General features: G+C 38.5%; 1 protein-coding gene across 3 annotated transcripts in view; it reads left to right on the top strand.

The window, feature by feature from the left end:
• The first annotated feature begins 5931 nt into the window (after positions 1-5931).
• CC2D2A (coiled-coil and C2 domain containing 2A) overlaps positions 5932-24960 on the top strand; it is a 58996-nt gene continuing 39967 nt past the window's right edge. Inside the window, exons 1-9 of one of the 3 annotated variants that reach the window (XM_035323597.1) lie at positions 5932-6003; positions 14351-14439; positions 14960-15061; positions 16839-16937; positions 17759-17929; positions 18101-18251; positions 19626-19762; positions 21257-21388; positions 22516-22725. In XM_035323597.1, coding sequence (XP_035179488.1) covers positions 14413-14439; positions 14960-15061; positions 16839-16937; positions 17759-17929; positions 18101-18251; positions 19626-19762; positions 21257-21388; positions 22516-22725 — 1029 coding nt within the window. In that variant the 5' untranslated portion in view covers positions 5932-6003; positions 14351-14412. Of the gene's footprint in view, positions 6004-6858; positions 6934-14350; positions 14440-14959; positions 15062-16838; positions 16938-17758; positions 17930-18100; positions 18252-19625; positions 19763-21256; positions 21389-22515; positions 22726-24960 lie in introns of those variants that run through there. The other 2 variants (XM_035323595.1, XM_035323596.1) reach the window with 2 other exon arrangements.

Genomic DNA, 24960 nt, shown 5'->3' with positions numbered 1-24960 from the left:
CTCATATAATATTTTATTTTTATTTACCTTCCACGGGTCACCCACTAGGTTCAGATCATATTTATTTACTAAGACATTTACTGAAACATTCACTTTTCACTAATCAGTTTAATTTATCCACTGGCACATACTTCATACTCAGGATAACCACACTGACACACTAGGCAATTTAGTCAGTAGGAAGTTTAGTTTTATGTGGAAATGCGGCTTCTGTAATATATTTATTTCTGTAGGTGATGAATTCCATCCAAGAAATAATACATGAGAGTAAATAGAAGATAAATAGAGTTGAGAAAGCAATGTATCACATCAGGCTGATGATATTTCACCTGCTGAGCTGCACTGCTGCTGCTTCATTCAATAGGTATATCTTTCTCAATGAGTAATACACTGCTTTCAAGAAGCAATTTATTCATTTCAGTGCAAACCATTTAGACTCCAGCTTACAGAGCATTTAGAGGTTATATTCATTTCCATGTAACTCCTTAAGTCAGCAGTCCAAACCAAGGTTATGTCAGTATTTCTGAATTTCAGAGGCATGATTCTTCCCAACAGCAGCACAAAGAAAGATCCAAGCACTTTGCTGAAATTCTCAGTATTCTCATGGACACTCGGTTTTGTCTGGATGCACACATCAGATCGATTCATCAAAGTTACTACCTAAAGCAAAAGAAAAAACAAGTAGATATATTGGACATTTATATTTTAATAGTAAATATATACAGAGAAAAAGGTGCCTTGGATTACTTGGCATTTGGTTTACATCCCTCAATTCCACATGTAATTATTTTGGTACGATCCAGCAGCTACTTGCTGGAAGACCTACAATAGAAGTATTTCCTATATGGAGACTTTTCCTGCAGCAGCAGGCATTAGTGTGAAATTTATCTTACCTGACATTAATCTCTAAAAGCTCATTGCCTAGGCTAAATTAGTTGGTAGCTTTTCTGCCATCAGTGCAAAGAAATAGGTGGGGTCAATCTCAGTTTGGACAACGATGTATTCGACACCTGCTTTAAGAAGAATCCGGAGGTACCTGTCTCTTCACACTACCCGTAACTATGTGACTAACCTAGGTTAGCATTTAACTTTGAGATGGCAAAAGCTAAGTATGACTTCTGCTGTTAGTCGAAGAATTGGTGTAATTTAATGTGGTGATTTATATGCCTCACAATTGGAAGGTGCAGATTGATGAGAAGAACACAGAAGTACCCATAAAATGATGCAGGTGACTTCTGTCAGACCTTTCCTAAAATATTGCTCCAGGTCCTTCTGGGACAACCTCCACTGCAGTAACTTGGCTGCCCTCCAGAAGATTTTACAGTATATGAAGGTGGGCTAGATAATTCACACGTCCCCAAATTCAACATATTTAAGGGTTTTTAAGAATTACAAATAAATGACAAATTTGTTGGAAATTTAAAGCACCTGTCAGAATCTTAAACACAATATAAGACATAACACCATGTTCAAAAAATTGTTTCTGTCAAATAATAGCCCTGCTTCTGTCACTTTAACACAGGGACGAGAAATATTGAATTCTTGTAAGACATAAACAAATCCTGTTTCTCAGGAGGCTTTAAAAGTGAACTCTTAGCAAGAAGCAGATGAGATTTCTAGAACTGAGTGAATTGTATGAAGGAAATTTACCAGCAGTGCTTTTTCTTTCTGTACTTTCATTCAACTGTTATTCCTAGGTTTGGAAGACAGTGGAAAGAATTTATAACTTTGGGCTGAAAAACAACCTCTTTAATCATCTGAAAATTTGTCTATTACTGATGCTGATGTCAAAGCAGCAGGCTTTCCTCCTTTTTCCTCTGCATTTACTCATCTTCTCGCAGATGTTCTGGTAAGTGAACACTGATTTCCCCTCCATGTGTGACAAATTTCACGGGCTTTTATTTGTGAATTCTGTCATGCTGGAGTAGTTGCAATCAGTTTAAAATAATTAAGCCAAGCAGAGTTTGTCCTCCCTTCTTCCTATGCTCTCTGAAATTGAGATCCATGCAGAGCTGCATATAGCAGTTCAAATTGTTATTCTGATAATACATGTACTTTTATTTTGTAGAAGTTGTGCCCACCTTGTAAGATACAGAGCTCTGGAGCTAGCGGTGACAGTATGCCCAGCAGTGACAGTATGGCACCTAGAAAAGGGGAGCTTCTCACATCATCTTATCAGGAGCACTGGATGTGCTGTCCAGTGCAATCAAAGACACTGGGTTTGCAGTTGTTTTTATAATACTGACTGAGATAAATGTGTTGCTTTCTGCTGCAGAAAACATATACGGCTTGAATTCTGTCTCTCTCCTGTGCGTGCAGTCTTGTCTTGACATGTGTTTTTACATCCTGCAGCTTTCCGTCCTGTTGAGCAGAGGCCCCCCACTGCTCCTTTAGGGTATGATACTAACGTTCCTTCCATAACGCAGCTCGTATTTGTCCATCATTTCAACTGTTTGCACAACTGTTCCTGAGACTGGAAGAGATTGCTGGGACACAGGCTTATTAGCAAAACAAGATGTTCAACCTGAATTGTAGCCAAAGTCTGTACGAAGGCTCACTCGCCCGATCGTCTGTTTCCACAGTCGCAGATACGATGAGACTTAGGAGATACCAGCAACCGTGTACCCTACGTGTCACCTTCAGAAACCTGTCTTCTGGTAACATTTCTGCCCCATTCTTAAAAGATGTTGTCGTGTCACTGCTTTCTGTCCGTGATAGTTCCTCTTAATTTAATTAAACATGCAGACTCCCAATCTTTTTATCTCCTGTGACTGTTTACTTCTTCCCATGATTTCCTTTTTATAACAGTGTTCAGAAATAGGAAACAATTCAGCCATCTCTTTTCATGTGATTCCAGCTATTAAAATGCTGCAATAACAGACCTTCAGATGTTATAGAGGCTGTTTATACGGGAACAATTATAAATAGGTCTAGTAACAACTCCATTTAGTTACTGCAATGTTGTTTATTCTGGTTGTACTTAAGGTACTGATACAAATGCTAACATACAAAATTACTTTTTAGCAATTTGGTGCAGCAGCAAAGACCTCCTCAGATTGGATAGGAATGCTGTAAATTGCCTCGTTCCTATAAAAATTACTAACTGTATATAAGACAATCCACATTTCTACAAACTGACAGCATTGCTGACAGATTTCTGCCATTCCAATTATCTAGACAAGCTGGTTGTGAGCATTTAACAAGCAGATAAGCCATCCCTCCGCTGCCTCTGTAGCCAGGGGTTAAGGCTGTATTTCCCTTCAAGCAGTCTCTAGAACAATCTTAATGAAGCCTTGACATTCCTCTTCTGTTCTGCCACAGAAGTATGAAAGTATAATGGTAACTTCTTAAATAAAGTTATGATTTGCCTTCTTACTGCAGTTTCACAATCTGCCTTCTCCAGACTCAGAACTGATGCCTTTCTATTCATGGTCTGGTGGGAGAAAAAAAAAAAAAAAAAAAAAAAAATCTGCAAATTACAGCTGCTGAGAGGTGACACTTTATTTTTTACTGTGCTGTTTCCCACTACTTTTCTCAAAAATTGCACACTAAGAAGTTTGCTGAAGCTTCCGTTGATTTGTAAAGACCATCTGCAAAGAATAATACATAGTCATCCCCTCAGAACAGCTCGGTTAATACTCTGAGTACTTTCATGCACTGGAAAACAGAGACAGAGCCTGAAAAATAATTGGCTAATAACTGCTCACTTTAAGGATTTATCCCTACGTGACCAATGTCGGGGATTTTTTTCAGAGTGAAATTCATCTAGAAATGTTTTACTTGTTTGAATGTTGGCATACTGGCTAAATTAGAGGTTTAGGATACCTCTTTAGTCATCAGAGGGAGGGAGTCAGGAATATATCTTCACTGCTCTGAATCTTACATGGCCCAAGGAGCATCTGTGCCTCTCCTGTAGTTACAGAGGAAGTACACAGAAACCAGTCTGATTATTTAGCAAAGTTCAGTACTGAAAGTTAGGGAGAGTGACCGTCTTTATTGTATTTTAATCTAAAATAACCACTCATGATCCTGCAAAAAAATATGCAATGGATATTCCTTTCTCGAGTCACTGCAGTACTTGGGGTGAGTTGCTGTCTGCAGGAGGTGCAATCACTTCTTATCCTCCCAGCAGTTTATTCGAGACTTTCCCTTTCCCTCTTATGTAAAAGAAACTGTTGAAAGAAAATAATAATAATAATAATAAAATTAATTAAGTCTTCTTTAGCAGCTTAAGGAGGAGAATCTGGCTCTTTCTCTTTAACACCCAGAGGCAGAGGCTCCCCGGGCAGCCTGTTGCTAGGGGAGGCTGCTGCCTGCAGTCCTAAAGCTGCTGCATCAGAAAGCTCAGGTAGGAAACAAATATTTTCCTTCAGGCCTGTTTAAATGTCACTGTGTTCTGTGTTCACGGATGAGACAAATTTAAGAATCCAAAGCCCTTAAAGTGATGTGCCATGTATTTTTGACGTAATTTGTTTTGTGAAGAGGAGCTGGGAGAAACTTCCCCGTGTTTGTTTTGGGGTTTTAGTGCTTTGGAAACGGCCAGCCTCTGAGCTCATGGAGAGCTTTAGCACTCAGTTGTTTACTACCTTGTTTTAGTGCCTGCTCTACTACTTAATTTCAAGAAATCCTAGCAAATTGTTAAAGAATGTGGCCATAGGGGCCATTTGGTTTGTTGCCAACATTCTCCATTCTAATGTGTCTTTAGGAAAGATTGTTTAAATGTGATACATAAAGTTTGATACGAAAAAGTTTTATGTGCTGAGTAATATAACACTGCAAGAAGCTGCAGCATTTTTATTTTTTTTGTGCCATGAAGCCAGTATATGATGGAACTTGCATGCAGCCAGGAAATGCTGCGATTCCCAGGCATGTCATTTTTAGCACTGGTGCAGGACACTGGGGGAACTGGTGCTGGGGTGCATGCAAAGGTGGTTTGGGAGACAGTCACGTTTGTCGAAAACCACTTGTTTAGGGCAAGTTCAGTTCCCTGTGCAACCTGAGGAAGCTGTTCAGCAACCTGAAAATCCTTTGGGGAGAGTGAGGACTAATCCTAGGCAGGCGATCACAAAGTTATTCCTCCCCTGCCCTTTCTGTTTCTACAATAGGTGTCTTCAAAGAGCTAAAGAGTGATGCGGAGATCACTCCTGCCTGGGCTGGAAGCAGTCTTTGAGGAGAGTATGCAGGTGCCTTTACCCAGCACAAAGAACTGATGAAGAAATAGGATGATTTGTGCAGGCCTCAGTTAGTGCTCTTGCTAAAGGAGGTGTAGCCAGGTGTGGAAAAGTGTCCTGTGTTTTATTCCTGTCAGATGCTTCACAGGAATTCTAAAATCCAGAACAAATTATACTGTTGTGAGTGCTTTGCACTGGTGCAGCACTGTTGGTGCAAGCTTTTTGTAGGGAACACATACAGCTGAATTTATTGTCCTGACAATTAAAGGTAAAGAAAGGCAGGAATCTGAAGTAATAGTAGCAATGAGATATGTAACTGTAAAAAATCCCCACATATTGGTAATCAAATAGTGCAACTTCATACTGAAACAAAGCTGAAGTGATTTAGTAGCCAACCAAGGCCAACACTGAGACTGAAAAAAAGGAATTGAATGTGTCTCTGTAATCTGAATCTTGCCAATGACTTTATGGACTGTGGGTGGATTATTTATATATATTTTTTAAAAAATGCAATGAGAGTCTTCATGCAGTGTGTACGGGCCCACATTATTTAGTTATATAGAAATTATTAAATAAATGGATCCATATATTTTGCATCATTCCATTAAAAAAAAAAAAAAAAAAAAAAAAAAAAGACTGTACATTAAGTGGTATCTTGAGTACTCAGGGTGCAAAGGTTACATGGATGTATCTCATGATCAGTGTGCATATATTAAAACCACCTCTCTCTTTGTACGTAACTGCCTGCAAGTAATTCCTGTGACGCCTGTGACAGCCAGGTGCCAGCCTCTGAGCAGATGAACCTCAGGAGCCTCAGATGATAATCATGGAGGTCAGTGTCCACTTAGAGGGGAAAACAGTTATGGTCATTTTTCACTGAGTGATGGGATTTTCTTTTATATATGTAACTGAGAAAAGTGTAATAAATACTTGAGTGTCTGGTAGGCTCATGTTATCCCCTAGATCCATATAGTCAGTACCACTGCGGTTAAGAAATTTCTTCTCAGAAAGAGCAGTCAGGCACTGGAACGTGTTGCCCAGGGGGGTGGTGGAGTCACCATCCCTGGGGGTGTTCAAGGAAAGGCTGGACGTGGTGCTTGGGGACATGGCTTAGCAGGTGACATTGGTGGTACGGGGATGGTTGGAGCAGATGATCTTGGAGGTCTTTTCCATCCTTAACGATTCTGTGGTAATGCAGGTGGGCACGATTATTGTTTCTGTACAAATACATTGCATTCAGATACCGTATGTTGTGAAATACGTACTTTTAATATTTTTAAAATCCATTTTACATTGAGGCAATTTAGATGATTACACTATTTTCAAATTTCTACTTGAACACATTGACTCTCGACTAGGTTAGGATAACAGTTGTCCTGTCTTCCATCTGCAGAAGTACTTCAGAAGCGATGTTTTAACTGCGTCTGGAGAGCTACGTGAGGACGAAACACTCCCCGCGTGAGGACAGGCGCTGCGCAGACAACGACCCCCTCACAACGCCCCGAGTTCCCCTCAGCAGCCGGCGGCACCGCGCATGCGCGCATAGCCCCCGCGCGCAGCACTGCGCATGCGCGCTTCTTCACGCCACTGCAAGTTCGCGCCCCGCCCGCCCAGCCCCACTTCGCCTCGCCTCGCCGCTGCGCTGCCCTCCGGACACCCCCGGGTTCCTCCCCCCCGGCTGCCGGAGCCCCCCGGACAGAGGAACGGAACCGCGCCCGCATGGCGGAACCGCCGCCCGTCGCCGCCCCGCGGCCGCCGCGCAGTGAGTGGCTCCAATGGGCGGGGCCTGCGTGAGGGGGCGGGTGTAATGGTGGGGGGCGGGACCTGAGGGGGGGGGCGCAGTGAGCGAGGTCCTGGCAGCTAAGTGCTGCCTGGTTTGGGGCTGGTTTTGCCTCAAACGCGCGTTTTTTTGGAAATCTTGGTGCCGGGTTCTGCTGGTGGCCTTTGGCCTGGATGTGTGCTGTCGGAAGCGAAGGCCCAGCCGCATACCTAGGGGGAAGGAGCTCGCTGGCACCGCAAGGAGTCCGTAACTTCTGTGGGGCTGCTGCGATGTGTGCCTGGAGCATCCAGCTGCACGGCTCCGGGGCTCACCTGCACAGAGCGAAAAAGAGCGAGTTCAGAGAGTTAAACAGGCAATAAACCCCAAACACACCTAGGTATAAACATCCTCGGGTTTTCACCAGAATCCAAGTGAAATCTGTGTGTGGTCCTTAGGCTCATATTCTCAAAACATTACTTATTTTTTCTCGGCATCCACGATTTAGAGATGTTCCCAGTGCTTCCAAAATCTGTGCTTTTTTTAAAAAAAAAAAAAAATAATAATCTGTGCTTTAAAAAAAGAAAAAAAAAGAAAAGAAAAAAAAAAACCTTAACGTGCCTGCTTGTGCTCCGAAGTGACTGACTCCAGCACCTTTCAGAAGGGATTGCACGGGAAATCAGGAGACACTCTCTAGTGATGGCTGGTTTCTTCCACAGCGACTCACTTCCCAAGGATAAACAGAGCGGTATAGCTGTGCTCTAAGAAGAGAACTGACCATTTGCTTCTTTAAGAGAGAGTTTGTTTTCTAAAGTACTTTGCTCTGTTATTCCTTCTTCTGAAATCCTCCATTTCTGCTCATTCTGTCTCAGTGAAAAGTACTGCATGCAGCATTCTGAATTAAACTCTATCACTGCTTTGCTTACAAGCAGTATAATGTATCAATCTGTTCCCCCCCCCTAAATTCACACATCTTAAATTTTGAGTAAGACTGCACCTGGGCTTGAAGTCTTCATTAGTCTATCCCAAACTGCTTTCCACTAATTTTCGCAAGAAACTCTGTCTGACAGACTTATAAATGATTCTTATGTTCAGTTTTTTGTATACAAAGCTTTTGAATAACCTGACACTGAAGGTTGGGAAAAGTAGGTTCAGTTTCAGTTCCTTGGTACTTTTACTATGCTGATGATCAGTGTACATGTTCTGTTTATCATTGTTAAATACACACACACACACATATATATATGTACACACATATATAGCCCCTTGCTATTTCTCAGGTGCCATTGAGAAATTCTGCATAGTATGTTTTCTCCGCTAGCATGCTTGGATTTTGGTTTAGTACTTGTGCTAATACAGTGCCTCTATTCCAATGCCTCTTTAATTTCTCATGGTTGTCAATGTATTGGTTCATTGTTTATAATAAATGTGGTGTGAAAAATACACACACATACACGCACCTCTTCTATGAAAAGGGAACTGTATTTAAATACAAGTGGGAGGTAGGTAACACTTGTGGCATTTTCAGTTTGTGTTGTCCTTCAAATACTTGGTTTCTTTCATGCAACATTATATGCTCACGTTCTCATTCTGGTCCCAGTATGGCAAGCTTATCATGAAACACATCCATTAGCTATTCCTTCGCTTCATAGTCACAGCAGATGCTGTTTGTCCACAGTAGTCTTCAAGTGTTCAGTCAAGCTCAGTTAGTCTTTACCCTTTTTTATGCACTCTGATAGCAGAACAGTACTGTTTCCCTTTGATAGCAGTATGTGTGTGCTTAGATGCCTCTAGACCTTTCTTAAATCCAAAGACTTGGCACTATGTCAGTCAGAATAACAAATAAGAACTGCAAAAAATGTATTCTTTAAAGAAAAAGCCTGAATCTGATACTTACTACGGTGAGATGCCAGGACAAGTGCGGTGTTGCAGCATCCATGAACGATACAAAGGAATTTCTAGCACCCATGGTGGAAGTTGTCATCCCATCTTTCTTTTAGGTACCACTGCTGCTTGATTGTGGCATAAGCATTGGTCTGTGTGCTTTTGTTTGTGCCTGGCTTCTGCATCCCGTTCAGGTACGGGATGGGTGTCAAGATACTTGCAGCACTTACGCAGGGTCTGCGTAAGTGACCTAAAAGACCAAGTTCAGGGGAAATGGACAAATTTATTAGATGATGTTTTTAGGTTCTCAGTTCTGCTTAACTTCATTTTGACTATCCAGCTAGCTCATTGTGTCTGCCTGAAGTAAAATACAGAGACATTGTAGAATAATGATGCTTCCCACATAAAGTGTGGTGTGAGCTTCTTTGCAGGATCACCCCTTCAGCCCTGTATCAAAGTAGTGCTCTGAGAGATGTCTCTTGTCTTCTACTTTGTATGTCTATATATATCTCAAAGTTAAGCATAAATCACTTCACTATAGAGCCCATTCACATAAACAGAATGAAATTACACGTACAGAGAAGTAAAGTAGTAAAAAATAATTCATAAGTAGTCCTTCTTTCAAGTAACGACAGGATCCCACAGTAATTGATGCATTGAATTAATTCTACCACAGCTATTAAAGCCTTAATATGTTTTTCATTATATATAGAAAGCGTCATTCCTCTGTCACAAGAAATTAATTCATTCATAAAAAAATCTTCAGCATACCGAGCATCGATTCTGGAGGTGCTTAAAGTGATGGAAGATTTTCTGTGCTAATTTTGCATGTTTACGCAGTTCACTTTAACACTGCTGGTCTGGAAACATTTACGAGGAATTGTTGAGTATTCCAGAAGATTGAAAGCAGATACTTATCTGTTGTTCTCTAGTTTTCAGAAAATTGGAATGGAATTGGATGTTCTAGTAAAGTAGAATGTTTTCACACAGTAACTGTACGGAAAACAATGACAGAAATGTCATAGAAGGGAAATCAAAAAGTAACTTAGTCCATCTTCTTTCCTAAAGTAGGTTCAACTCAATTTAAGTCTTGATACCCTATTTTTGGTGTGTTTGGTTTGTTTTTAACTTAAAAGCTTGCACTGATGAAGCTCGAATGGCTGATTTCAGGGACTATTGCAATACTAGAACATCCCAGAAATTAAAAACCTTTTCCAGTGTGTAACCACCTTTCTACTAGCAATTCAAGTTCATCATTTCCATCTCCAGCAGGCACACAGTGCCGTTCTGTGTGCAGTGACCTTTTGCCACTTGAATTTGTTAGAAATGATTTTTTTCCTCTATTCCAAAAACTCTTCAAACTTAGCCTTTCTCCAAATGTGACTTCTGATAGGCTTTGCTTGCATGTTTTTTACACAGATATACATTATATCATCATTCAAACTGTTAATAAGTATTTTAAAGGAATTAGATTAAGGTAGAGCCTGAAAATACCTGTACAACATCTGTTTTGAATGTATTAACTGTTACTTGCTTACCTTTCTATCTGTTGTTTTCCAGTGATTTGCATGCCTCCCTCTTTTTCTACCCTTTCCTGTAATTTCATCAAAGTATGTCCTAACTTTCTATAGTACATGGTCATAAGCTTGTCCCTTTTCCAAACTACTGCCAGTCTGTGTGAAATGTATGTTGAAGAACATTAAATTGGCTTGACAGATCTTGAAAACTTGGCTAATCTAGGCCTGCTGTTATCTATTGCATCTTTTAAATGTTTACAAATAGGCTGATTTTTATTTATTTATTGGGTAGAATTGAAGTTAAGTTGACCTGTATATGCTTCTGTGGTTCTATCTCTCCCTCTTTTTAAAAAGGCAGTTGCCCAGGATTTTGGAGCTTGCCCATTCTCCATCATTTCTCAGGATCGCTGACTGTTCTGATGTTACTTCAGCCACTCCATTGGATACCCTGGAACGATGAGTTTCAATTAGCTGAGTCTAATGCATATCTTTATAGATCTTGTTCTCTGTTCTGTTCTTCGTTCTCATCCTGTTTTTATTGCTACTGCATTCTTTTTTAGAAAAGGCAAAATTCAGGTAGGCTTTCCTGTGTGTTATCTCTTAGCATCTCTGCCGAGTACTTACTGGCTAATTTCTTTCTTTAGTATTCCTCTTAGTAAGGAAAAGGACATTGGATGCTTTCTTTTCTCTTGATCTTATGCTACTGGTATTTACTTTGTGCTTTTTCCTTTCTTTTGAAAGTTACCAGATACAACGAAAGCTTTGTGCAGATACAGGCAGTAAATAGTGTGATTTGAGAATATTAGGATACACCTAAGCCCTTTGTTTCTGAGTAGAACCAGTGATACTGTGGTTTGGTCTTAACATAATTTTCATTTCCAAATGACAGTGGATTATCCTGGAAATTATCCTAGTGGTCATCCTAGAAACTAGATTGCACTCTGGTATTCTTGCTAGCCTCTAAATGTTTAAGTTATATGGTCCAAATAGTGTTTTCTGCCATCAGTAAAGCTCTCAGAATCATACCAAATCAGCTGCAATGTGATGTATGTTGTATGACATTACCATTCCTAAGCCCTTAGCCTCTGCTGTTTTATCTCCTTTTCATGAATTTAATGCCTTATATAAGCCTGAAATCACCCTTTACTTAGACCTTGGCAAACAGTGTTCTTTCCTAAGGACAAAGAACAAATCAGTGCTTGGCTCAAAGAACTGACAAGTGTTAGAATTATATAAGCAGAGATAACTAGAAAAAAACTTGCTTAGAATGTCGTGTAGTCATAGGTTAAAAATAATTAAAAAGCCATGCACTGCAAAGCACAGATATGAGGAGTTTTCTCCTGCGAAATATCTTTGCAGCTTTTCCAGTAAAAGAGCCAATGTGTCCTATGTGGAACAATGCAGCTCCTTCTGGAGATAAAAGGCACTTACAAAAGTTCTGAAGAAAAGAAAGCAAAATGAGATCTGAGTATTCCATGTTTGAGAAGGGATATAAAGTATTTCTCTTTAAAAAGTTACTATTGCGTGTATCAGCTATGCATTTCAGCAAGCTCCTGAGAATTTCCAAGTGAGCTCCAGGACTCCAGTGAGACTGAAGAAGTCTGTGCAGATGGGGAGACAATTAGGTCTTTGAATAAGAAAGGATTAACTGATCTCTTTCTAAGCTGTTAAGTATATAAAAGTATGTTTTCAGTTAAAAATGTTCTGGAGGCTTCTGTAAAGAGGATAAACTTGACTCTTTTACAGTGATGGTATGGTCCAATAGAAGAGAGGTGGATACAATCTCACAATACTATGCAGAAGACAGATGTAATTGTGTTTAATACATAAAACTGGAGAAGTTTTGCCATCTGCTTATATGTACAATCTCATTCGTAATATACACAATTTTTAAATTTCTGTTTATGAGAGGAGGGTAGGCTGTAGGCATCCATTCCTTTATATTTCTGCCCCCATGACTAGCTTCTTTGTAAACAACTGGATAACTTTTTAATCCTTTTTATTTTGGAATTGGGGAATGCGATAGGGTATGGGGTCACGCTACCACTATTTGCTTGAATCTATGTGGAGAAATCATAATCTAAGAGGATCTGACATGGGAGATAAGGGGAAGAAATGCCATCAATCCTTCAAAAGAAAAGGAGATCATGATAATTTTAAATATGAGGTCTCATTCACTATTAATTTTGGAAAAAAAAGAAAGTCTGGGCTGTTTGGGGGCACCGATTTAAAGGCTGCAGCAAACTCTAGTTCTCCTTGTCCATGACCACACAATCCCAGGTTATTGTCCCAACCTGGTAGTTACTATTCAAAAATATAAATGTACACCATCATTTAAAACTCAATTTTGTAAATCTCATGGGATCAGCAGAGAGAATACTTGATCCCAAAGGGTGCAGGATTTTGATGAGTTCTTGGGAATGGAGGTTGGGTTGTGGTTTTATTTTAAATCAAGCCCTGGGGTATACCTCTCTGGTGGTGGCCTCCAGCTGGACTTAGCACTGTGAAGTGTGTTAGAGGAAACAGTGCTGAAAGTCTCAAAGTCAAGATAAACAACATCCACTGATTTCTCCCTTCAACTAACCCAATTATCTCATCGTAGACAGTTGTCACATGGGTCAGGTGTAAGGTGTTCTGTCTGGTTGATAAATCCATACTGATGACTCCCAACTATCCTCTTGTCCTTAATACATTTGGCAATGGTTTTCAGGATTATTTGTTCTGTTGCTTTCTCAGGCCTCAAGGTGAGGCTGACAAGCTTGTTTTCTTCCTGAAGACAGGAGTGATGTTCACTCACGCCAGTCCTCAGCAACCTCCCTTAATCACCATGGTCTTTTAATTGAGAGTGGCCTTGAGGTGACATCAGCCAGCTTCCTTGGCACTGACGGGAGCATCCCTTTACATCCTGTGGATTTCTGTACAACTAGTTTGTTTACATGTGGCCTTAGTTGATCTTCCTCTGCTTAGGGTAAGTTTTTGATGACCCAGACTTTTCTACAGGTCTCTGGAGCCTGTTACTCCTGGTGGCAAATTATCCATAAAACCGAGATAAAGACAACACTGATTACTTGTTTCTTTTTTTTTTTTCACTGTGTCCCCTGCCCCATTCAGAGGTGAGTCTCTAATTTTCTTAGTCTTTCTTTTGCTGCTAATATACCTGTAAAAGGTCTCATCTTGTTGCACACTGTATCAAGTCCAGATGGGTTTTGGCTTTCCTAAACTCTGCATCCTTGGACAGTGCCATAGTATTCCTCTCTGGTCACCTGTGTCTGCTTCCATCTGCTGTAAGTTACCTTTTTACACCTGGGTTCAGCTCGTTCATCCATGTAACCTCCTTTCTTACTTGCTGCAGGCAGGGATAGCGTGCTCCTTTGCTCAGAGAGGTGGTGATCTGTTGATTCAAGGATGGCACGATAGATGGCGAGTAGCTTCTGTGTGAAATGGCTTTTAGTTAAAGTTAGTTGATGCTGTCAGTCATACATGGGACTGGGTAAAATCCATCTTATTCTCTTGGTTGTATTGGAACAATAGCACAAAAATGCTGCTGGTGAAATCATCAGTTTGTCACCACAGAAAGCAGATAGCTGGAGCAGATAAAAACTGGAAAAGGAAGCAAGTTTGTAAGTACTCTTGCAGTCACGCCTGTATCAGGATTTATTGCACATCACCATTCAAAATTTGGTCTGGAACTTCTAAGTGCTTGTTAAAGGCCAGGTAATTATTTTCCTGTTTTAATAGCAAAAAAATACCTATGTGCGTTACTTAATGTGGTTCAGAGTTTATTGTGAAAGTCAGATCCACTGCAACTATATGCATTTAAATAATAGTACATAAAGCTTAAATTGTGCAAAAAAGAAAAAAAAAAAAAAAAAAACACAACAAAAAACACATTTGATTCCTTTGCATTTCTTCATGGTTTCTGTTGGGACATGGGATTCTATGTGGGACAGTCTTATTTTACATAACTTTAAGTTACTTTTACAATACAATTTAAACACGTTACTGTGTTCTCTCTCTTTCAGGCTTGCCGCCTGCTCCATCTACATCAGGGGCAGGCTTTGTGGAACTCTCTGTCAGGGAGCGAATGAGAGAAAAAATAAAAGCAGCGAGGGTGAGAGTCCTTCAAAAGTCCTCTTTGTTTGACTTTATTCTTATAAGTACCAACAGTTTCATTTTGCTTTCCTGGTATTGTGTGTAGCTGATGGGGATGTTTGCTTTTTTAATTCTAATGCCAAAACAGTATTCAGTTCATCGGTACAGTTATTTTCCAGTGTCTTTCTTGTGCTGTATTTTTTTCCTAAAGTTTACATTTCAGCTGTGTTTGTACTATAAAAGTTATCTTTTTATATATAATTAAAATTATAAAATCATGACAAGATGTTTCTATGTTTTCATCAAAAAAATTACCATGCTGTTTTGAAATCAATTGATTGGCTATTAAGTTAACTGTGCAGTTTAATAAGGGGCATTAACATCTGGGTCTGTAAAAGCACTTAAGCTGATTACATAGTTAAAAGATTCTGTCCTTAATACAAGCATGCATAAGATGTTGAGTTCCTGGGACTTACTGTGCTTTGGTCCTGTTACATTTATGTTACAGTTGAGCATTATTTTTTTTTTTTTTTGCCTAGTCAAAAGCAGAAGTCACTTTATCTCAAGAAGACCTCAGTCCACGACCAAGGCGTTTGAAAAACATCAGAGAAAGAAAAACAGAAGTCAGCCTGGAAAAAGTGGTAAGAAAGTACTCTAGGTCTTGCTACCCTGATACTGAGAAACTGAATATGAAATGTCAAACAAGTCAAAGACTATAGAAGATCAGCTTCATTTATTTTAATGTGATCAGAATTATATTAGTTTGATTTAGTTATCAGGAACCTCACCAATTATTGCTTTTAATGTACATATTTAACAATGGTCATTTTCTTTAACTACAGTATAGACATTATGTGAAACTTGTCATTTTCAGGTTCATGACTTGTGTTGTTTAAGATGCCTTGAAGCATTTAAGTTACTGTAACAGAAGGACTGCTCTATAGAAATTTGCTTTATATAAATTTGCACAGTGTAATTGCTAAATGCTGTATGTTAACTTTTCATTGCACTGTATTTGTATTTCCTTGACGCTATTTTATATTCCTTTTTTAACATAAGCATATTATTTGTTAGAAAATTAATTCTGTATTGAACAAATAACAAAGGCTATGCCAGTAGAATTTGCACACAGATTCCTCAGAATTCACAAAGACTGCTTGCCTCTAGCAAATGTGTTCAAAAGGATTTTTATACCCAGAAAATAACATGTAACAGTAACACCTCTGTCTGGAATTGCAAACAATGTGAATTAAGCCTGGTTAAATTACTTTTCTGGGTTAGAAGTACCTATTTGTTTTGTTTTGGTGAGGCCAGTATTTTCTTATAAAATTAGTTGTCATAGTGGTCAGTTAAGTAGTATTGTTTTAATACATTTGTATTAGGAAATCATGGAAGGGATGTCCTTAAATAAGGTGGATATTAATTTTATATAAGGCGTACCTAAACCCTTCCACGTGTTGGTTTTGTTTCCTGTACTTATTTACACATGTATGAAGTATTCTTCTGTTAAATAAGAGGCTGTCAGATTGACAGAATTTCTTATTTTGCTGGATTTGCCAGATTTTCTTACTGTTATATTTTGAAGTTCAGGTTGACTAGAGGTAAACTTCGACTGGAGAAAAAAATCTTCCTTTAATTTAAGAATTCATGCTACAAAGAGCAAAAACAAAAGGTTTCTTTATGTTGGCTGAGCCTGATGCAAATCAATCTGAAGCACTTAAACTCATAACCAGTGATCTGTTTTATCTGTTTGTGGGGACAGATGAGGCTTAAGAAAACAGGGAAAGGATAGCCATGCTATTTCCTTTATTGATCATCCATGGAGTTTCAGAGTAGCCTAGCAATAACTGCTTGAGAAATAACAAAAACAAAAGTCTGTATTTAGGCACCCAAGCAACGGAGAGTGCCTTTTTTGAATAATAGCAAATATAATTGTCCTGTTTTCAGCAGGGGCTATAGAAATAGCTGTTCTTGGCTCCTTGATTCCTTTCCCGGTCAGTACTGTCTGCCAGCAGCACCCTTGTCACTGCTGCCAGGCTGGTGCTGTCTGCCAGTCTCTTATTTGTCCAGTTTCTGGGACTGGAAGATTTCTCATTGCTGCCCCATTTCTCCCCCTTGTGGAGATGAGAATGTGGCTGCCTGTTTTTCAGAATTGTAGAAATGAGCTCATCAGTAGTGAAGAATGTATGCATTTATGTAATGAACTGTTTCTTGATGCTCCGCAGTCTATTTCTTGACCCATATTAAAGGAGAAAGGCATTAAGTAATAAATAAATGTATCCTTTTAACATAAATATAAAATCAGTATAACTATCATCAGTGATTGTTTCCTTTTTTCTTAAGTTTTTACTATGAATGTGCAACTAACCTGTGTCTTGTCTTTTATTTTTTGATGGAATGCTGTATATTTTTGTGCAGTCTAGTGATAAACTTAGAGAGATGCAAGAGGATGAATCCCACTTACTATCAAAAGTAAAGTTTCGTGATTCTGTCAAAAAGCTGAAACAAAAGTCACCAGTAAGTACCAGTTCCATTATTTCAATAACTGATAGTAGACTTTAGACTTTAAACTTTATGGGCCTTCATGATTCTGCTTGAATAAGCAAGCAGGATTCCCTCTTGAGCAGTGAAGAGGGTTTTGTTTAATTTAAAAATTCACAAACAGAATACGTCTACAATTGAAGTGTAAAAAAGGAAACTATCAAATATAAGAATGACATTGTTTTTTAATTAAAAACAAAACAAAATGAGAAAATCAATTTGTACGTAATTAATGGAACTTGGAGGAAACTTGTTCCTTCTATTTAATTCCTCTCAATTGGATGTCACCAGTTGAAGTTAAAGGAGTGTAAGATGCTTAGAGTCACAAAATGCTGCTGTTAATTCTTCTATTAGAACATTCATATTGACACTCAAAGGAGCCTGAGTCCTTCAGAGGCAAAATACCACTATAAATTTCTCTTCATATGATTCATCTGCATTATCACTGTATAACGATATCTGTATTACAGCTGGAACTTAAATTGTGCCATTTCTCATTCACAAATTGTTTATATTTAAAATAATAGGCTGATTAAAGTTGAACTAAATAACTCTTTTTCTATAAAGCAGTGCAATAAATATTTCATGATATGATAGTATAGCAACAGAAAATCTCACGTATTGTTTACAAATATTTCAGTCAATTTTAGCATTTGTGAGCTCTATTTGAGATAAAATAGCTATCCAGTGGCAAGTGTTTGTACATGCTGTTATTGCTATTATTAATGGAAAGATTCTTTCACTTGCCCTAAATTTATTATAAATGTAATAGAAAAGTATCTGTTGTCTTTTTGCAGGTCCAGAATGATTTTCCTTCTGCTGAAGAAGCGTATAATTTCTTTACCTTCAATTTTGATTCTGAACCAGAGAATGTAAAGGCTGGAGCACAAAAAAGTAGTGAATTAAATGAAGAAGAGGAGGCAGGATATGTAGAAGCCCATGAGGAAGAACAAGAGGAAGATGAAACGGTGTGAGCTGTAGAATAAATGTTTAATATTTTTAGTCAGAATTCTTGAATTAATTTTAATCATCTAATACAAAATGACAGCTTTTGTTCCTTTAAAATTTCCTGAAGTATGCTTTCTAGAGATCTCTAAGAAACAGATGAACTAACAGAGATGTTTCTATTTGAACTATAGGATGAAGATGTACGCCTAGTTAAAGATGATTTATTCATTATAGGGCAAACAGCTGAAGATCTTCTAGTGATGAAACCTGCTGACTGTGAAAGCTACTCTGAACAACTGCAAAAAGAAAAGGAATTTCTCTTCATCCCCAGCAGGCTAACAGGTATGAAGGTTGTGCTTAACCATTTTCTTCCTGAATTTTGCATAGCATGTCACCCTTTGATCTTTTGAAAAATCTTGGATCAGATTGGCAATAGGGAGATACTTAATTGCTGTGCTCCAACACTTATCATCCAGTTAATCCATTTTCTAAGACTTTTTTCAGACAGACTTAAGTAGCAATATGCACACCTTAGCAGGTCACCGTCTGGTATGCTAGCAAGTGAACTCAGGGCACATTGGTTGCTCTGGAGTATATCTTAGTGCCTTCTCCAGTAAATGCAAGGTGGCTGGCCCCTTTTTCCCTGGGATTTAGTTCTTACATTGTTTAGCCCATGCAACAGGTTATAGCATACACATCTTTAGGTACCCAGTGATTCATGCACTATTAATGTATAGTCTTTCTTCACTTGGCCACATCTGTAACTTTTTCCACGTGGCAAGTTTGCCAAAGTCCTATAAGTAACATCAGGATTTCTGTGATACAAGGGGCCTTTTTCACAAAGCTCATTTTGTTTAATTGGAAGTAGACAGCATAGATCATGTCTCTGACTTTTTTGCCTTATTCCCATAGAACTGCAAAGCCCTTTAAAATGGATAAAAATAAAATAAATGTTTTGTCATATCACTTGCTATTTATTTAATATTTGAAGTAGAAGAAGCAGAAATAAGTTTTGTAGTGGTATGTTACCAGAATGATATCAGGACAGCTTGGAATGAAATACCAAAATATTGACATTTGGTTCCTCTCCTTTATGTCTTGCAATTGAGTTCTGACTGCTTCTAGTGTGGTCCACTGTGTTCTGATTCAGGGGATCACTGTTACTGTATTTATCACTATAATCACTCTCTGAATGTAGGAGGAAAGTGTTCCCTAAAAAGTATGGAGCCTGTATGTGCCAGTGAAATAACAAAAAATCCCACCAATTGTTATTGGGCTAACATAACTTCCTATACATGTTTCCGTATTTTGTACATGACTGCCTTAAGCAAACTAGTAATGGTAATTAAATTTGTGCTTTATATGGGCATTGCTTAAAAACATTTGTGTGGTCAGTTGTTGCTAAAGGATCACAAGGATTTTACACTGTTATGCAAGCAAGCATTAAAACTGAACTGTGCTAAGCTATTTAAAGATGTATTTGTTTATTTAGAAGATCTGTGACACTTTTGTGATAAAATTAAACTATGAATCTGTCCTGATAAAGAAAAGGACCTGTTCTGGTTATGTAATTCTTTTTTCAGGAAAATATTGCTGATGGCATGTTTAAAACGGAGTACCTTTCATTTCAAGAATGGCATAGGCTACTACGGAATTAATAAATTAGAACTACAGTTTTAAGATATTTTACGTGCTTTTATACTTATTTCTCTTTAGTGCCCACTTCTCAGAAGATGCCTGGAAACGTGCAGCCTAGGTACCTTGAGGATGAGGGTCTTTACACAGGAGAAAGGCCCTTTGTAGCACCATCTAATCAAAATATTCTAGAAAACAGAATTCTCAGACAGGAGCAAGTAAGTCACCACTATGTTCTTGGCTGTTTTTTTCTCACTCCTTATTTATCAGTATTTTGTTTTGTTATAGTTAAGTAGGTGAATGGTCATGGTAATGTGTCTTGTCTTTAAAATGTTTAACAATATTGGACTTGAGGAAGGTGTGTGTCTTGGTGTATCCTAATAGTTAGAGCACCAAACTGGAGCTTAGAAAACTGGTGTCTCTTCCTGACTGTACTCATAGCCTGCTGGGGAACAAATCACTTGTCTGTGCCACAGTTTATTTTCCAGTAGAATAGGGGTAATTATAACTTCTTTTTTATAAGAAGAGAGCTAGTGATATGTGTAAAGACTGAAAATAAAAGTTGGTCACGTTATATACTAGAGGATCATAAAAAAAGTAAGCAATGTGAAATGATGTCTGTCCATGAAGATAATGTGGAATAATGTACTTATAGAGATGTAGTGATCAGATGGTAAGTGTAATTAAATATTGATATAGATTATTTGGAGATGTTGTAGAATCCTTCTAGGTTTACAAGAGTAGTTTATGGAAATGACTGAGAGGGTGCTCTGGTTATATTTTTAACATGCTCTTGTCCTGTATACAATAAGGTGTATAATTGTAATGTTCAGTATACATTTAAGCTAGTGTACAGCAGTTCCCCTTTATATTATGGTTCCTAGAATATCCCATGTTGGAAAGAACTGACAAGGATCAAGTCCAATTCCTTATTCCACGAAGGACCAACCAAAAATCAAACCATATGTCTGAGAGCATCATCCAAATGCTTGAATTATGGCAGGCTTGTTGCTCTGACCACTTCTTTGTGAAGTTCTTGACTTCCTCCTGTGCTGGGAGAGGCACTTCTGTGAACCAGATAGGGTCTAAAATATTCAACTGGCCAGTTTCAACCCAGTTACTCTTTGGTGTTACCACATCTACACTTCTGGTTCTAGGTATAGTTTAAAACAGTTCTGGGCATAAGAGGGCAGCCCAGCATCTTTCAGCAGCTGCAGTGGTTTAAGCTATTCTTGAATCCTGTTCATGGGAGCAAAGGGATGAATTAGTCCGTGTTTAACCTGTGAAGCATGGATGGCAATCAGTGTGTAAGACCTCTCATTTGCTTTCAGAGATACTATTCTTAGTTCAGGCTGTGGACTAGAGAAGTTGAGAGATACTTTAATAGATCTCTCTGAGCTGCCATTTAGCTCTAAAATTCTTTGCTTTATGATTTTTATAATCTATTTTGAAGGTGTGGATGGCAGCCAATTCTTTCAATTCTAGCAATAAGTGTATTTAAAGTTTAAGCAAGCTCATGGTCCTGTAATTTCAAAACTTACCTATAATATATTTGAAGATTTCACTTTGGGGTCTTAGAAAAGTTTTAGTTTAGTCACAAACAGTTTGTAGTCGCCTTTTCTTTTGTAGTTTTTTTTCATAAGGAGTTAAAATTTCGCAAATCATTTTTATATCAAGTAAGAAACAATATATAATTTTATCTTCATTTGTAGGGGAAAGAGTGGTTTGGTGATGATGGCAAAATCTTAGCATTGCCTAATCCAATTAAACAGTCTTCTACTAGGCCTCCAATATTTTCACTAGAAGAAGGGATTGCACCAGAACTTGAAACACTGTATAGAAAGGTAGGTGTATTTAATATATGTCATTACTGGGACACTGTCAGTTCTGCACTGATGAGCTGAAGAGCTTTGTGGTAAGAGCCATGAGTGCTGCTTTCTGGGGCTCTACAACTGTTCCACTTTTTAAGGTATATTCCATATGTATTTTTCCATAAAAATAACACAGAAGGATGAAGAGTTCAGCCTGTAGTACTGGTTGAAATAGTGAGGTTACAGTGCATGATGGACTGCTTCAAGTCTGTGAATCACTAAGGCCACTGTGAAGCACCTTTGGATATTGTCATGCCAAAGTAGGGTAGTCCCTATGTTAGTGTATCTGTAAAGCTCCTCATGGTAGGAGCTGGCAGACTTAATGATCAGGACAGATGTTTGTTCTCTGCAGCGTAAGAGAAATAATAGAAGAACATGTGAATGATAGCTATCTTATCCTGATTAAAGTCCTCCAAAAAAGTCATATTAAAATCATATTTTAAAAAAATCTGAGAATCAGGTGGAATGTTTTTCATGGGCATTTATCTTAGTCCTGTAAGAGCTATGCAATAGCTAAATTCCTCACTCAGTCTTCCTTTTGTAAGTGTTTACAAAGGGGCAGCAATCAGCACATTCCTAACAACTTCATTTTTCACATTATAAGAATATCTCTGAATCTGTTCTGAAGAGTCCTAAGAAGGGATTAAAAGTCATCAGGAAGGGAGCAGTCTACTAGCATGGCAAACTCCCTCCTGATGGCAGTTACCTGAGGATATGAGCCATGATGGCCTTTAGGTTGCAGAGAGTTGAAGTAGGCTCTCTAAGATTTGTTGTTAAAAGCTCTTTTGGGGCCTTATTGATGTGAATTTCCCTGACATTAAAATGGGGAAGCAAAGAATGGTTCCCTCTTCTGTGCAGTCCAATTTATCTATATAACAAAAGCTCTTCTCAGAGAGCTGTTCTATTTCTCTTACAGCTCAGTTCTCAGAGATAATAAAGTAATTCCAAAGCAACAGGTAAAAAAGATGACTAGTGGGCTTTCCTTTTTCCAGTACAGCATTGTTGTCATCTTTGCCCTGCGTAAGTAAAATCTTTAGCAAAGCAGATTTTCTATTTCAGTCTCATCTGGGCTATAGAAATTCTGTTTGTTTTTGTTTCAGGCAATAAAAATGACAGCTGCCAATCAGTATCTTGTTGGACCTGGAGATTTTCAGGGGCCATTTCAATTGGATATTGATATTTCCGGACTAATATTCACTCATCATCCCTGTTTTAGCCGTGAGCATGTATTAGCAGCTAAACTGGCTCAGTTATATGATCAGTATTTAGCAAGAAAACAGAAGAATCTTACCAGACTTCTTACAGACAAGGTATTTCTATTGCTTCATTGTAACTTGTTGAGATAATGATGTGACAGTCTAAGGTAAAAGCTTAATTTGTTTCTTTAGAGTGATGAAATTTTAATTGTAATGAACAGTGTTTTGTCAGAATAGTAGAAACTTCAGTATTTCATCTATATTGCTGTGTGCTCAGTGCAGAACTGTCTTTTTAAGATCATGTATTTCTTTAATCTATGTAAAATGAACTCAATACAGGTTTTGAGGTAAGGGGAATTTAATAATTAGAGAAAATGAAATGTGCATATTATTACTTATTCAGAGTATCCAAAATGTTTTCTAGTGAGTGACAGATAAGACTTTACAGGATTGTGTACAGGGGTTCTGACAGGCAGGCAGTATTCTAGGGAAGTTAGTGAAGTTTAATTTTCAGCTGTTGCTTAAAAGTAAGATGAAGCAGTTTAACTTACAGAATTCTACAAAAATTGACGAACCATTCCACATTACGTTATTAAGAATTAGTTTCTTAACTATTAAGAAGTCATTAAGTACATGGATATAAATTCAAATTTTCAAAACTTAAAGTTGATGATGATTCTCTACCTTAAGGGCTATTGTAAGAAAACATAATCCTTGTATTATAATATTGTAATTAGGGTCTGTAGTTGTTGTACATATACGTTATATGCCAAAACTCATGTATTAGGTTTCAGTCCTAATGCTGGACAAATGTTTCATACATACAGTGTATAAAAATAATTCCTGGGTGTACCTAGTCTAGAATTATCTTTGAAGGATTGGCTTGAGTTTTCCATCAAGCAGTGGAATAGGATATTTATGTTCTCTGTCTGCATCACAGGAACTTGGCCTGGAAGGGGTTTCATGAGTGTTTCCAGAATACTTTGACAGTGTTGTAGGCAACTACACGATACATTTTTCATGAAGTGATTTTAATGATATTTTTTTATACACCATTCTGCTATTGACAAGCAATTTTAAAACCTGTCTTCTCTAACAGATGTTATTTAGATTGTGACCAGATTGCTCTTCAGACTAAATGATTCTTCCTCCCACTCTCTTCCCTGCCATTCTCTGGTGGACTCCTTGTCATCCACTTCTGATACCTGCTCTTGGTATCTTAAAGTAATTCTCCTTTCAGTCCTCATTTTGGGTTCAGTTACTCTTTCTTTCAAAATTGTTTCATAATCTTTTTTTAAATACCAGTGAGATTCATTTTGTAGCTGGCCGTGTATGTTTTCAACTATGTGCTCACTGTTCTCTAGTTATGTGGTAACTCTAGTTTTATTGGTTTGTTTAAAAAACTTTGTTCCTTGATTTGGGACTTCATTGCTTCTAGTATGTAGTTGCTTTCATTTCCTGCAGATCCATTAGCCATTCTGATTTTACGTTCAGTATTGTCCTTTAGAGAAACCACAGCAACATAACTAATGTTTTAGTTCCCTTTCGTACTGCTCTTTATATTTTTCCCTTCTTGCCTTCACAGCCATGTATATCTTTTGCATTCTCCTGAACTAGTTGTCCATCTTTTGTACTTGTTTATGTATAGAATCTAATATTAGTTGAAGCTGTGGTCTCTCATCTCTACATTACGGTTTCAGAAGTGCATTTGAACTCTTACTGTTGTTCCCAGTTCTGTCGTGTCCTTAGACCTTCTCCTCTTCCAGTTGTAACAAGCAATATGTTATGCTTAAATTTGTTGGTGCAGGTGCCCAGCTTCTGGAACACACTCATCAAATCCATGAGCCAGGAGTGTGCCCTGGTGGCCAAGAGGGCTAATGGGATCCTGGTGTGCATTAAAAGGAGTGTGGCCAGCAGGTCAAGGGAGGTGATCCTCCCCCTCTACTCTGCCCTGGTCAGGCCTCACCTGGAGTTCTGTGTCCAGTTCTGGGCTCCTCGGTACAAAAAAGACAGGGATCTCCTGGAAAGAGTGCAGCGGAGGGCCACATAGATGATACGAGACCTGGAGCATCTTCCCTATGAGGAATGGCTGAGAGACCTGGGCCTGTGCAGCCTGGAGAAAAGAAGACCAAGAGGGGATCTTATCAATGTTTATAAATACCTGTAGTGTGGGAGACAGGGATTTGGCCAACCTCTTTTCAGTGGTCTATGGGGACAGGACAAGGGGCAATGGCCACAAAATGGAGCACAGGAAGTTCTGCACCAACCTGCTAAAGAACCTCTTCATAGTGAAGGTGACAGAGCACTGGAACAAACTGCCCAGGGAGGTTGTGGAGTCTCCTTCTCTGG

This window comes from Oxyura jamaicensis, chromosome 4 (assembly GCF_011077185.1).
Source record: "Oxyura jamaicensis isolate SHBP4307 breed ruddy duck chromosome 4, BPBGC_Ojam_1.0, whole genome shotgun sequence".
In the NCBI taxonomy this organism is placed as follows: Eukaryota; Metazoa; Chordata; class Aves; order Anseriformes; family Anatidae; genus Oxyura; species Oxyura jamaicensis.
This window is presented reverse-complemented; position numbering and strand designations above follow the sequence as displayed.